The following is a 15,803-nucleotide window of genomic DNA, read 5'->3' on the forward strand; positions in this document are numbered from 1 at the left end:
TTAGCTGGGTGCTTCCCCTACCTCCTTACAGGAGCCTTTTCTAGTACTGTAGTTCACCTAAGCTGAATACCAGCGACTATAAGAGGGTACCTTGATTCCAGACATGTGAAAATGTGAAAGAATGTGTGGCTGAAGATTGATGAAATGTGGCACATCCAGGAGGGTTAAGAGTTCCATTGCCTGAGAGGTAAATTTAGAAGAGTTAAGCTAACAAGTGATGAAAGACAGAGAATGTCTTCCTGACTTTCTGGGCTGTGTGGGAGCCCAGCCTCAGGCATTGCCCTGACTGCCCTCCCTGCTGTTCTGCTGGGCTGGGGGCCAGGTCAGACTGCCTGAGGTGTTCAGGACCAGTTCTTAAAGACAGTAAATGACTCACCTGTAAGCACACCTTTCATATGCAAATGAACCAATTCGGAGCCTACGCCCCAACCCCTCCTCCATCGGGTCTCACACTCAGGGCCACTATTCCCCTGCCCTGATCAATGCGGGCCAGGCACCAGACAACTAGGGATAGCTCTTACGCTTCAGAGCCTGCAGAAATTATTCAGAGTAGCCAATCCTAAACCTGCTTACCCTGCCTCACCCATTCCTTCCCCTGGAAATCAAAATAAAGCTCTCACCCATGTTCCCCCTCCCTCCTGATGAACCCTGGTGCTTCACCGTGTGGCCCTCTATGGGGTGGTGCCCCCCTTCCTCTAGGGATCAGTGAGCATAATGAGCTATCTTTTTAATGGCAATTGTCTCCTGATCTGTTGGCCTCATCATACCTGAACCATAATCCAACCTGCATTTTAAAACAGCTGCTCCTGTGGCTGTGCTTTTTCCTTGTATTCAAGGGCTGCTGTATGCCATAATCCTAAGTCAAAGTAGCAATGTGTGATACACTGTGATGACTTAATGTCTAACCAATGTCATCCACACCTCTTCCCTTCTCCATGGCTCAAACCGTCCCCCAAACTCCTGTAGGAATCCTGCACACTCTCTTCCTTTTCTAAAATGGTCTTGGAAAGGGATCTGACAGAATATTTCAGCCGAGCATGTTAAAGCTTAATATGTTACTTCTTATGGGAACATTTGCATTATGACAGGAGAAAAAAAACACCTAAGTCAGGCAGAGAATTGTTAATTGTTGAATTTCTGGCGTCCCAGAAAATGCTAAGGATTTTCTCAATATCCCTGCATCACACCTCACCTACTCATAAATCAGACCTTCTAGTGGGAATTATTTTAATTTTGTACAAGCTTACTTTATTTTGAATACTCTACTCTGTGCTAGGCACATTGCTATGCAATTTATTAATTGTGAGCTTTTTATTATGGAATTTTTCAAACATTCACAAAAGTAGAGAGAATAATACAAACCCTAACATATCCATCACCCAGCTCCAACAGTGGTCAGCATAGCCCCATCTTGTTTCATTGTCCCTCCCCCTCCCTGAACCCCATTTATTATCTTAAAACAAATCTCAAACATCCTCATATCTTTGGAAGCCTATTTAAATCCCATTCTCAACATAGTCTATCCTTAGGCCTTTTTCCTCACAGTACAGTTTTGCCTCTTTCTTTTAATATAGTTTCGAAATGGAATTTGGAGAACGCGGATTTTCAGGAATTGAAGTCAGAGTTAACTGAGGTTCCTGCTTCCCGAATCTTGAAGGAGAGTCCATCTGGTCAACCCAGGAGTTAAGAGGGAGGCACTGGTATGGAGTTAAATTTCTCCTCTTCTGTACCAATGTGGTTTTTATCTGTGTCTAGCTCTGCATTCAGAGTTTCCCAGCCCACTATGGGGGAGTGGGGTGGACAAATAACCTCCCTGGGAGCAGAGGCAGGAAAGGGGAAGAGGAACAGAACCCCTTTTCTGCTCCTTTTCCAGGGCACACTGGCAGGACGTTGGCCTTTCCCTAGCAAACCTCTGTATCTTATCACCTACACTTGGGATGGGGACTGAGCTGCACGGAGGGAAGATGAGAGATGTGTTTGTTCCACCCACTTGGTTGTCAATATAGAATTGATTGCACCTGAAAAACAACATTTTTCAGTAGATCCTTCATATCTTTATCTTGGGGCCAGACAGACACCATGGACCATCCCAGCATAGTGTCTGTTACTAAAGGTATCTTTTCTGAACTTTGGGTATTTAGGAAAAGTACAATTGACCCTCTGAAAGGTGTTCCCTGAAAGCCTGACTTTAAGGACTGTGTCTTTCAGAGACAGTGACTATCCATGTTGACAGTTATTGCTAGTACAGAAGGGCATGCACGAGGATGGAGAGTTTTGAGATATTCAACATATGATTCTCTGAGATATGGGCAAAAAAGAGTTTCCACTTTCTGTAAGGAAATTGAGATGCCCATTAAAATACAGAGGTTTATTGTGATTCGATCAAATTTAAGTTTTCAACCAACTCTTCATTTAAAAAATCATACTGAGGGCTTCCCTGGTGGCGCAGTGGTTGGGAGTCCGCCTGCCAGTGCGGGGGACATGGGTTCGGGCCCTGGTCCGGGAGGATCCCGCATGCTGCGGAGCCGCTGGGCCCATTTGCCACAACTACTGAGCCTGCACTCTAGAGTTTGTGAGCCACAACTGCTGAGCCCGTGTGCCACAACTACTGAGGCTGCACTCTAGAGCTCGTGAGCCACAACTGCTTAGCCCGTGTGCCACAAGGGGAGAGGCCACCGCAACGAGAGGCCCATGCACTGCAACGAAGAGTAGCCCCCGCTCGCCACAACTAGAGAAGGCCCACCAGCAGCAGCGGAGACCCAACACAGCCAAAAATAAATAAATAAATTTTAAAAAAAATCATACTGAGATTTTATTATATTAAAGTGATGGCTGAAGTATGTGGTCCATTGGGGAAGGGCTTGAAAAACTTGTTTTATAGAGATTATTATAATGACTTGATTATTGTCTCATTTTTTATAATAATGAAATAAATCAGACATGAAAGCCATAAAGAGTAATACAATGAACATCATGAGACGTTGCCCAGCTTAAGTCAAATATTACAAATACAGTATGAAGCCCTCTGTGCAGCCTTCATCTTTACAACCGATAGCGAGTAGTATTTATTGAAAAGAATCCATGTATAAGAGGACCCATACTGTTCAAACCCATGTTGTTCAAGGGCCAACTGTACTTTGATATCACATGGTGATCACAGAAAATTTACTGGGCATTTACTCTATACAGAGCACTTAACATGTATAATTCCATTTAAAACTTACCACAGCTCTACTACCCAAAACACTACTCTTATCTCCCCTTACAAGTCAGAAAACGGAATCTTAGAGAGCAAAGTCACTTACTGAAAGTTACAATAAGTGACAAAATAAGGTGATGCATGCCCCCCCACCCCCATGGCAAAGCCCGGTTTAAACCCAGACGGTCTGTCTCTGGGGTTCTCACTTCTACTGGCTCTGCCATGATTCCTCATTGTGGAAAGATGGTGGCTACATGGTATTTGTTTTAATTCACCAGGATGTGGAGAACTCATTTGGGTAGGAGAACCTGTCACTCTGAGAACAGCTGAAACACTCACGGGCAAGTACGGCGTGTGGATGAGAGACCCCCAGGCCGCCTACCCCTATACCCAGGAGACCACGTGGAGAATCGACACAGTGGGCACAGACATCCGCCAGGTTTTTGAGTATGACCTCATCAGCCAATTCCTGCAGGGCTACCCTTCCAAGGTGCACGTGCTGCCCAGGTCGCTGGAAAGCACAGGCGCCGTGGTGTACCGGGGCAGCCTCTACTTCCAGGGGGCGGAGTCCAGAACGGTGATCAGATACGAGCTGCACACCGAGACGCTGAAGGCTGAGAAGGAAATCCCTGGAGCCGGCTACCACGGGCAGTTCCCCTATTCCTGGGGCGGCTACACAGACATCGACCTGGCAGTAGATGAGACAGGCCTCTGGGTCATCTACAGCACTGAGGCGGCCAAAGGCGCCATTGTCCTCTCCAAGCTGAACCCAGAGAATCTGGAGCTGGAACAAACCTGGGAGACTAACATCCGTAAGCAGTCGGTCGCCAACGCCTTCATCATCTGCAGCACCTTGTATACCGGCAGCAGCTATTCATTGCCTGATGCTACTGTCAACTTCGCATACGACACCGGCACCGGTAGCAGCAAGGCCCTGATGGTCCCGTTCAAGAACCGCTACAAGTACAGCAGCACGATCGACTACAACCCCCTGGAGAAGAAGCTGTTTGCCTGGGACAACTTCAACATGGTCACCTATGACATCAGGCTCTCCCAGGTGTGCAAAGCCGCCAAGCGCTAGCAGAAAAGGCAGAAGGAAATGATGTCGAGGGTTCCTGAGGGGAAAGCCAGCCAGCCAGCCCATGCCCATGCAGCTTTTCTGGCTTTCCAAGCTTGCATTAACCCAGAAGAATGTGCATGGTCACCATGTCCAACTGGGCGGGAATAACAATCTGGGGATTTAGATGATTCCACGTTATAATAGATACTCTTTTCTTCTGTCAGCTTTTAAAGGGATATTTAACCAAAATAGTTTAAGTTTTCTGGTGATCTGAGGCAAAAGCTATAATGCGTAGTAGTTTCTTCATGGAAACCACAGAGCTTTTAATAAATGGCCCTCAATGGCTAAATAACATATGTTTGGAGAATAGTTTGGGAAAAACATGTTTCCCCATGTGGAACCTGTTCCATGCATCACCTGCTCTTGCATGTTGCCTGGTTACCATGAGCTATAATAACAAGCAGCACTCCTAAAGGCAGAGGAACAGCTATTGCGGCAGCGCTGAACATATATAAAATGTGTTTACTACAGGTGGCTTCTAATGCTTCAGGTGGGATCCAGTTGGATATTACAGCAACTTTGCCCCGTGAAATAAAATAATCTTACACAATATTCTCCTTGAACTTTGTGGGATACTTTGCTGAAGAGAAGAGTACAGATTCCAACCATCAGATAATTCCTTTGGGTTGGGAGGTATGATTACAGGCTGCTAAAGTTTCGGGGTGTGTGTGTGTGTATGTGTGTGTGTAACTGAGAGGATTATGCCTGGTTTTGAGGTGCTGCCCACGATGACTGCAGGCAAACAGTGGAATCCATACCTTCCTATGCCCATCTCCTGGTGATTTTGGTCCTTCTCGAACAACCTTTTCATCTTTTCTCCAACTTACCCTCTTTCACCCTAGCTCTATTTTGGTTCTTATTTGCTGTCACAGGTACGAATTTCATAAGCCATAACCTCAGGTGAGCAGACCTAAGGAATTTAATTACCTCTTTACCTAAATTTAAATACCTCTTTAAAGGTCTAGCTCCAAAGACAGTCACATTCTAAGGTACCGGGGGTTAGGACTTTAACATATGAAGTGGCGGGGAGACAGTTCAGCCCATAACAACTGGGTATTACCACTCTACTCCACTGGTAGCAAACTCTTAAAAACTAGAGAAGCCAGAAGCCAGAGTGCATGAAGTCATTCACCCTTCTAAGGACATGTAGCTGCCAGGTGTTGAATGAAAAGTGGAAGATGAGACACTTTTGGGTGATGAGATGAGTGGTCACAGCACACACAGGTAAGGCCAACCCTGCTTGCACAGCCCTGCCCACGTTTCCTTTTCTTTCCCTCCACCAGCTACTGCTTCTGGCTTCAGGATGGAAGAAGAGGGTGATGGAAGGAGGGACAGTAGAACCAATAGGAGATATATAAGTATAAATACAGATTCAGATATAAAAAGAGATTTATCCTGAGGGGTTGGCTCATGCAACTGTGGAGAAGTCCCACTGTCTGCCACCTGCAAGCTGGAGACCCAGGAAAGCTGGTCCAAGTTCAAAGGCCTGAAAACTAGGGGAGCCAATGGTGTAAATCTCAGAGCAGGGTAGAAGACCAATGTCCCAGTTCAAACAGGCCAGCAGGGAGCGAAACGGGTGAATTCCTCCTTCCTCCACCTTTTTGTTCTTTTCAGGCCCTAAATGGATTGTATGATGCCCACCCTTACTGCGGAGGGTGATCTACTTTACTGAGTCCACCAATTCAAATGCTAACCACATCCAGACACACCCTCACAGACGCATCTAGAAATAACGTTTAATCTGGGCACCCCTTGGTTCAGCCAAGTTGACACATAAAATGAACCATCACATAGCCCCAACCTCTTAAGACTGTAGCACCCCAGGGCTCACTTTAGGGTTTATCTACTCATTCGTCTGGTGATCTCGTCTAGCATCATGGCTTTAAATGCCATCTGTATGCTGACAATGCCTCAAATTTATATCTCCAGCCCAGACTGCTCCTGAACTCCAGATTCATACATTCATTTGCCCACTTGACTTCTCCATTTAAATGTCTGTTAAGCATATTAAGCAAGCAAGAATGGAATTTCTGAGTTTTCCCATCCCACCCCCTCAGACACTCCAAATCTACTCGTCTTGAAGCTGATGGAAACTCCATCCCTCCAGTTGCTCAGACCAAAAATCTTGGGGTCATCCTTTACTCTTCTCTCTCACAACCCCTCATCCAATCCATCAGAAACTTTTATTGGTCCTATCTTCCAATATATATATCTAGAATCTGACCGCCTTTCTCACCATCCCAACTATTACTTGTGCAAATTATCATTGTCTTTTTCCTGGATTACTACAGTAGCCTCTGAAATGATTCTGTTTCCTCCCATCGTACAGCCTGTCCTCCACACAAACAGCCAGAGCACGCGTCTCCTTTTCTGAACACCCTCCATGCCTTCCCAGCTCATTCAAAGTCAGTCCTTACACAGCCCCACGTGATCTACCTCCTTCCCCCACCACCAGTGACTTCATCTACTAATGGCCCCTGATTCACTCTACTCCAGCCAAGCCCCACTGGCCCCTTCTCCTCTGGATACACCTTAGTCTTAAGGCCTTTGCACTGGCTCTTCCCTCTGCTCTGATGTCCACACACCTAACTTCATCACTGTCTTCAAGGTTTTACTCAAATATCACCTTCCTAATGAGGCCTACCCAGACCACCCTATTTAAAATTGCAACTCACCTACTTCTTCCCCTGCCACTTCTAATCTTTCTTACCCTTATTATTTTTACATGTCTTTTCCATTACATTTAATCTCTCCTAACATATAATTCGTTGTTTTTAAATTATATATACCTTTTGTCAGTCTTCCCCCACTGGAGTGTAAATTCCATGGGGACAGCGATTGTTTTGTTCAGTAATATGTCCATAATAAACCCACTTGCACTGTTGGTGGGAATGTAAATTGATACAGCCACTATGGAGAACTGTATGGAGTTTCCTTTAAAAACTACAAATAGAACTACCATACGACCCAGCAATCCCACTACTGAGCATATATCCTGAGAAAAACATAATTCAAAAGGAGTCATGTACCACAATGTTCATTGCAGCACTATTTACAATAGCCAGGACATGGAAGCAACCTAAGTGTCCATCATCGGATGAATGGATAAAGAAGATGTGGCACATATATACAATGGAATATTACTCAGCCATAAAAAGGAACAAAACTGAGTTATTTGTAGTGAGGTGGGTGGACCTAGAGACTGTCATACAGAGTGAAGTAAGTCAGAAAGAGAAAAACAAATACCGTATGCTAACACATATATATGGAATCTAAAAAAAAAAAAAAAAAAAGACCAGAAGAACCTAGGGGCAAGACGGGAATAAAGATGCAGACCTACTAGAGAATGGACTTGAGGATATGGGGAGGGGGAAGGGTAAGCTGTGACAAAGTGAGAGAGTGGCATGGACATATATACACTACCAAACATAAAATAGATAGCTAGTGGGAAGCAGCCGCGTAGCACAGGGAGGTCAGCTCGGTGCTTTGTGACCACCTAGAGGGGTGGGATAGGGAGGGTGGGAGGGAGGGAGATGCAACAGGGAATAGATATGGGGACATATGTATATGTATAACTGATTCACTTGGTTATAAAGCAGAAACCAACACACCATTGTAAAGCAATTATACTCCAATAAAGATGTGAAAAATAAATAAATAGACTCATAACCAAGATTTAACAAAGCCAAAGTAATAATAATAATGTCCCTAGAACAGTGTCCAGCTCACACAGTAGGGACTTAATATTTTGAACACATGAATAAACAGAAAAAATATCCTGGAACTTGCCCAGAAACAATCAGAAATAAAACTACCTCAAGGGGTACGCCTTCCCACCATTTTCCCTCCTTGATTCTATGCTTAACTGGCTGTGTGACCCTAGACTAGTCACTTAACCTCTGTTCCAGCAGTAATGGAACTTTCTGTAACGACAGTATGCTCTATATCTGTAACATCCAGTATGGTAGCCACCAGCCACATGTAGTTATTGAGCACTTGAAATGTGGCTAGTGCAAGGAACTGAATTTTATATTTAATTTTGATGAATTTAGTTTAAGTAGCCACCTGTGGCTAGTGGCTACCCTATTGGACAGTGCAGGCTTGTTCTCTCATCTGACTGAGGATGAGGTCATGTGTGTGTTGAGCCCCCAGCTGGCGATGACAGGTGCTCCAGGCATGTTCCTCCTGCTTCACTGCTGCGGCAGCAGACCACAAGAAGGAACCTGACTTCCACATCAACAGCACAGCCCGCTATGTGGGGAGGGGATCTGAGCACACATAAGGGTGGGCTTGGAGGGAGAACGCCCACAAGGACTCTGAAGAAGTGAATGCAGTAAAAGATGGCCCTGTTGGGGGCCAGAGCAGGCCACCCCAAAATGTGCCTCAATGGTGTATGGATTATCTTAAATAAGTTACTTAAGAAATGGCCAATGCAAGAGGAATACTCTGACCCTCCTTTCTGTCTGACCCTTAAAGTAGGAAATAAATCTCTCACATAAACAGACACACTTATGGTCAGAGAGAGAATTCGGGCTGAGAAGCCTGTGTAAACAAATCTTGTTACTTTTTTATTTACTACTCCAAGCCCAAACTCTGTTTAGATTCTTCATTAATTGAGCACCCCAAAACCTAAATTTCTTTGTCCTACCTATTCCTCACAAATGTATTGTTTCCTTGTCTAAAAAGGATAAAAACTGCCTGCTTTGGCCACTTCTTTGGTCCCAATTCCATGAGACCTCCATGCACACGAATTAAAATTTGTTTCTCTTTCTCCTGTTCATCTGTCTTGTCAATTTTACTATTAGTCCAACCACCAGAACTCAAGAGGAATAGAGGAGGAAATTTCCCCCTCCCCAACAGCAGCTGGGGACATTTCCCAGAAGTGGATTTGAATGATCACCTCGTTAATGCTTTCTGACTCTTCAGAAGAGTCCTGTGGGTCCTTAGAAGCGCTTTGGGGAGTCTTGAGCATGAGACCTGAGCAGTATGTCCCTCCTCCCTAACTAAGCCACTCTGCGCTTGGCTGCTGTTGAAGTTAAGTTTCTTCTGTTAGAGTTTGAAATTCACTTAAAAATCTCCAAGAAAACAAACTTTGAAAATGTCGTCCATAAATGTGAAATGCAGCCCAGTCCAAGCCCAGGAGATGCCACAAAAGGCCACAAAACTGTCATGTCCCGGGCTGAGGTTTGAAAACCCAAACCCCTCAGGGTTCTCTGGAGCTCAGATCTTTAAATTCAGATTTTCACTCATCCAGGTTTAGTAACAAACACTGAGGCCTGATAATTTCTTTTTAATCCAAATACAACTGACTACCATAAGTGTTCTAACGTGTGGCATAAATTAAAGACCAAACAGAGACATCAGAGACTTGGCTTGGGAAACCAAAGATTACTCTAAGTGCATAAGTAAGGATAAACAATGCTCAACAGTGGTTGTAGGAGAAGAAAACTAGGAAAGAAAGAACAAAGATTTTCCAAGACAGTCTTCAAAGCCGACCCCAGTGACTTCACGGAAACTGTTTTTTGGAGTTTTCTGTCAAAGTCTAGTTCAAAATGACTGATGTTTTAGGTGCTTAAGAAGGAAACTTTGGAGTCTTCAGATGGAGAAGGAGGTGGGGCTGGGGGTACTTCGGAGCCAGCTGCACTAGGAGGACGAGCTTGTCCCAAATCCATATCTGAGGGTATCTCCATGGCTTCATCACTTTTCTTGGTAAATCTCTCTTCTCTGGGAAGAAAGGCACACTGAATGTCATTTAAAGATGGGATTTTTAAAAAGAACCCCCAGATCCCAGCACCTAAAGAGCATACAGCATTTTGGAGGACATCCTGACTCACCTACCCACGTTTACAGAGCCATCATCGGGCAAAGATAAGATACACTCTATTTACACTTTGTGTGTCTGCTCTTCTCAGAGACAATTTAACCATCTCCACTGGTCCCATGGAACCAGTGTAGCTGGGGTCCACCCCGACCAGCCAGCTCTCTGTAGTTTAAGCCCAGGGCAGTCTCTCTCTCTATGTTTTATTTGCATACCAGCTATTCTCTGGCTAGTTCAGCCTAGGCTCACTTCAGCTCTCCTTTCTGCCTAGTCACCCCCTGCCCCCCTGTCCCTACCTCCAGCCTGCCAGGTTCTCCTTCCCTTCTGCTAGAATGCACCAGGCATCTCCATTCTACTTATGTCTGGGCAAAACCTGCCTTCAAGGAAATAGGACTAGCCAGTCAAGTGATTAGAGATTCAGAATTAACTGTTCACTGAATGAACACCTACTCTGGTCTAGGGACTTGGAAATTAAGTAGAAACTAACTACATTCAGATTCTCAACGACAGCTCACCCCTGTTAAGTTTTTCAGCTGAGGAAGCTGAGACAGAAGGCGATTTACCCGGGTCATATGGCCAGTAAAATACAGAACTGGAGGGCTTCCCTGGTGGCACAGTGGTTGAGAGTCTGCCTGCCAATGCAGGGGACATAAGTTCGAGCCCTGGTCTGGGAGGATCCCGCATGCTGTGGAGTGACTAGGCCTGTGAGCCACAATTACTGAGCCTGCGCGTCTGGAGCCTGTGCTCTGCAGCAGGAGAGGCCACGATAGTGAGAGGCCCACGCACCACGATGAAGAGTGGCCCCCGCTTGCCACAGCAGGAGAAAGCCCTCACACAGAAACAAAGAACCAACACAGCCATAAATAGATAAATAAATAAAATAAAAAGGGAGATGGGTCAAAAAAAAAAATACAGAACTGGAATCCAAACTCAGATTTCCTGATCACAAGTTCACTGCTGCATCTCCCAGTCAGAGCTGATGCCTAATGTTGCTGCGGGGATGTGGGGGAATGGGGAGGGGCTAACCAGGAAGGAAGCCAGGAGAGGCCCCAGAACTGTGGGATCTCTTCCTTCCTGAGTGGATTTTAGAACGTAGTGACCACAGCATCCTGGAGACAATGACCACTCCACAGTCTAACCACTGGTGTCAAATTTGCCACGCAGCCCCATCTGTAAAGGTTTAAAACTCCATACCTATGTTAACTAAGAAATTGTACATAATTTTTTAAATCAATTCACTAATATCTTACATCCCAACAAACTCTAAAGTCAAGAAGCACTGTGAACAAACTGGACGGAGGTCCCTATTTCAAATCAATAATTTTTATTTTGGGCCAACTTGTCAGGTTTCGTAAAATCATTATTTTTAAGCTCATACTATACCCACAGAACTCAGACCAAAAGTGTCAGCTCTGCCAATTGTTGTTTACTCATATCTGCATTATTAGAATGACTTCAACCCAGGTTTCTTGGCAGAAATTTGTTAGGCCACTTTTCTCTGTTGAGGGTTGCATTCATTAAGACTAGACACAATAGGGCTTCCCTGGTGGCGCAGTGGTAGAGAGTCCGCCTGCCGATGCAGGGGATACGCGTTCGTTCCCCAGTCTGGGAAGATCTCACATGCTGCGGAGCAGCTGGGCCCGTGAGCCATGGCCACTGAGCCTGCGCGTCCGGAGCCTGTGCTCCGCAATGGGAGAAGCCACAACAGTGAGAGACCCGGGTACCGCAAGAAAAAAAAAAAACTAGACACAATAACTTATAAGTCCACTTAACCCACACAGACAAACTGCAACGTGTTGGCATTTGCTGCGAGCGAGTGAAGCAGTCCAGCGAAGCTGGCCTTCCTCCAGCTTTGCAGCTCCCGTCCTCCCATCTGGAAAGTCTCAATCTACACACAACCTCCTGACACACAGGGAAGGTGCAGCCTCCAACCAAATATCAATTTCAATAGAGCTCAGTTTTCATATAAATTGGAGTCCTAATGTTTTCTTTATATACCTTTATATATGAGATGTCTTGGGCACCTGACTGGATCTGGGGATCTCAGACCAGAGAGAGTGCAGAGCATCCCACAGTGGACATCGTAGGCTTGCCAGATTTAGCAAAGGAAAATACAGGGTGCCCAGTTAAATTTGAATTTCAGATAAACAACTTTTTTTACTGTAAGTATACCACAAATATCACACAGACTTACTTAGGCCAAAAAAAACCCTTTTTGTTGTTCATCTAAAGTTCAAATTTAACTAGGCATACTGTATTTTATCCACTGAGCCTACAATCAGGGGAAGGTGTCAGGCAGTGGACTTGTTAGAGAACTCCAGCATGCAGCTCAGGCAGTTAACTACTCCAAGGCAGGCAAACCCTCTCCTTTGCGCCAGATAAGCTGTTGAGGCTTCCCCTTTCTAAGGGCATGCTAGCACAGTCCTGGGCACCAGGTGCAGAGTCATGAAGGAGAAAAGCAGTCCTTGCAGGAGCTTACAGCCTAGCTGGGAATGAGGACAAGCTTTGGGGAGTCCATGCTGTTCCCAAACTTTGCAAAGTCATGCATTTTTACACTGAGAGGGTACATCGTAACTTCCAGCTGATTATCAACGTGATCCTCACTCTGCAGTCAAGAGCCACTGACCTGAAGTTCATCCCAGCGCCCTCATCATTGTCTATTGAAGGATCACGTGACAAGGGTCTGTTTCCCACAGTGGGTGACAAAGTGTTTTCTTATCTGTAAAATCTGCCTTGCTAGAGAATGGACTTGAGGATGTGGGGAGGGGGAAGGGTAAGCTGTGACAAAGCGAGAGAGAGGCAAGGACATATATACACTACCAAACGTAAGGTAGATAGGTAGTGGGAAGCAGCCGCATAGCACAGGGAGATCAGCTCGCTGCTTTGTGACCGCCTGGAGGGGTGGGATAGGGAGGGTGGGAGGGAGGGAGACGCAAGAGGGAAGAGATATGGGAACATATGTATATGTATAACTGATTCACTTTGTTGTAAAGCAGAAACTAACACACCATTGTAAAGCAATTATACTCCAATAAAGATGTAAAAAAAAAAATCTGCCTTGCTGCAATGGATGAATACATTTATATAAACCAGCATCTGGAGGCATTTTACGGCACTTGGTGAGGATTGGCATTTATGTTCCATCCTAACCCCCACCAGAGACCCTGGAAATACCTCATGGTCATGGTGATTCGGCGCTTGGTCACCTCGGAGGCCAGGTCTCTGTAGGGGAGGTTAATGCTGTTGCCCATGGAGCCTTTCTCTGCCACGGCCTTGCACTCAGAGGATTTAGATTCACCACACCTGTGAATCTAAAACAAAAGCACCAGCAAACATGCTTCAGGGATTGAGACTGCTCTGCCTGGGTCCAACATGGCATGGTTTGCAGAGGACTTTCACTGCCATGTTCTCAGCGGGTCCTCCCTACAGCCCGCCCCCCATTCCCCCATTCCCCAGTCCCACCCCTGTCATAAGGCAGACATTTTCTCATTCAAATACCTGCTTTGGGGGAAGAGCAAGGTCCTCCCCACCTTAGATAGAACAGGTATTATTAACCCAATCTTGTGATATGGAAACCAAGGGCAGCTATGGTTTCCCCCAGGGAACAGCTGAGGAAACAGAGGCCCAGAGAGGTGAACTGTCTCTCCCCAGGTTGCACAGCTGGGCCCTGTCGGTGCTGCTTCCCCTCTAACGAGTGCCACTTCCATGGAGCCCTTCTCTCACAGGGCTGTTTGGCGTCACTGACACACACAGCGCCGCCCTCTTCCTGGAGCACTTACCTTCTAAAGAACAGGAAAGGGACATACGATTGACAAGGCTACTTATTCAGATATGCACCTGGCAGAGACACTGGAGGCTTGATATTGAGAAGAAAGGTAACAGCAGTGGGACCTCTTTAGTGTCGGATGTGGGATGTCATTTTACAGTATTCTGTTTGGTAACCACAGTAACTCTGCAAGGTAAGTTATTATGATCCCCATTGAGCCAATGGGGAAACTGAGCAGCAGAGAAATTAGGTAGCTTCCCCAGGGGCAGAGAGCTAGAATCTCAACCTACGTCTGCCTGGCTTCAAAGACTCCAGTACAGAGTCAAGTAACCCTCCAGTACTGCCTCGGTGCCAAGCCATTTCCAAAGGAGTAAGGGATGAGTCTTCATTCCTGGATACCTGGTCACACTTACGGGGTGACATGGCCATTCTCAGAATGTGAGTTGCAATGGCTTGAGCTCGCCAGCCTGGTCTGCTGGCTGGAAAGGTTTGTTCTTAGGAGGAAGCCCAACTGACACACCTTTTGATTCCAGATCAGCTCAGGATATGACCCTTTCCACACCTCAGCTCATGGTCTTTGAAGAAATGCCCTCATTCTGTGTAGTCTCTGTTCCCACACGTCAGTTACTCCACCGTCTCAGAGAAGGAAAAGTCTAAAACCACCACTACTGCCGCCAACTGCCTCCCAGACCTTTTTAATCCTCCTGTAGTCAATCTCTCTCAAGAGCTTGAGTTAATGGATTGATTTGTGCCCTTTAAAGGTAGCAGCTGGGACTTTCCTGGTGGTACAGTGGTTAAGACTCTGAGCTCCCAATGCAGGGGGCCTGTGTTCGATCCCTGGTCAGGGAACTAGATCACACATGCATGCCGCAACTAAGAGTTCACATGCTGGAGCTAAGGAGACCGCGAGCTGCAACTAAGGAGTCCACCTGTTGCAACTAAGACCCAGTGCAACTAAATAAATAAATAAGGTAGCAGCTGACACAGATTTTCCCTGCAGAATTGACCTTGATGAGAAATCCCCAAAGATGTTGCCGGGGGCGGGAGCGGGGGGAGATGGGTCTTGAGTGCAAAGCAGGGGAAGAGCCTTTGGCGACATGAGCAACGAGGAAGCACAGAAAGAGGCTGGAAAGCATGACCTGTTACTACTGACTACATTTAAAAAGCTAATTCATCTACAGCCGTCCTCCCAGCAGCATCATAATAATTGATCCCACTCCTTCCTGATGACTCAGCACTTCTGCTGAGACGGCAGGTGCTTTGACTTTGAAATAAAAGGTATTGACTGATTTCATGACTCTCACTTTTGAGCTGCATGATCTTGGGCAAGTAATTTAACTTCTATAAGCCTCAGTTTTCCTACCTGTAAAAGAGGAGTAATACTCATAGCAGCACTATTCACAAAAGCCAAGACATGAAAACAACCTAAATGTCCATCGACAGATGAATGGATAAAGAAGAAGATGTGGTGTACACACACACACACACACACACACACACACACACACACACAATGGAATACTACTCAGCCATAGAAAAGAATGAAATAATGCCATTTGCAGCAACATGGATGGACTTAGAAATTATCATACTAAGTCAGTCAGAACGAAAACGACAAATACCATGTGATATCGCTTACATGTGGAATCTAAAATATGACACAAATGAACCTATCTATGAAACAGAAACAGACTCACAGACATAGAGAACAAACTTGTGGTTGCCAGTGAAGGGGGATTGGGGGAGGGATGGAGTGGGAGTTGGGATTAGCAGGTGCAAACCATTATATATAGACTGGATAAAAAACAGGGTCCTACTGTATAGCACAGGGAACTATATTCAATATCCTGTGATAAACCATAATGGAAAAGAATTTTTAAAGAATGTATATATATAATTG

At 45.6% G+C, this 15,803-nt stretch overlaps 1 protein-coding gene across 1 annotated transcript in view; it reads left to right on the forward strand.

The window, feature by feature from the left end:
• Nucleotides 1-4,280, forward strand: part of MYOC (myocilin) — a 13,880-nt gene extending 9,600 nt beyond the window's left edge. Inside the window, 2 exon segments of the mRNA XM_007446772.1 lie at nt 1,575-1,700; nt 3,478-4,280. Coding sequence (XP_007446834.1) covers nt 1,575-1,700; nt 3,478-4,280 — 929 coding nt within the window.
• Nucleotides 4,281-15,803: the final 11,523 nt, after the last annotated feature.

The sequence above is a fragment of the Lipotes vexillifer genome, unplaced genomic scaffold, assembly GCF_000442215.2.
Source record: "Lipotes vexillifer unplaced genomic scaffold, Lipotes_vexillifer_v1.1 scaffold685, whole genome shotgun sequence".
NCBI classification, from domain to species: domain Eukaryota; kingdom Metazoa; phylum Chordata; class Mammalia; order Artiodactyla; family Lipotidae; genus Lipotes; species Lipotes vexillifer.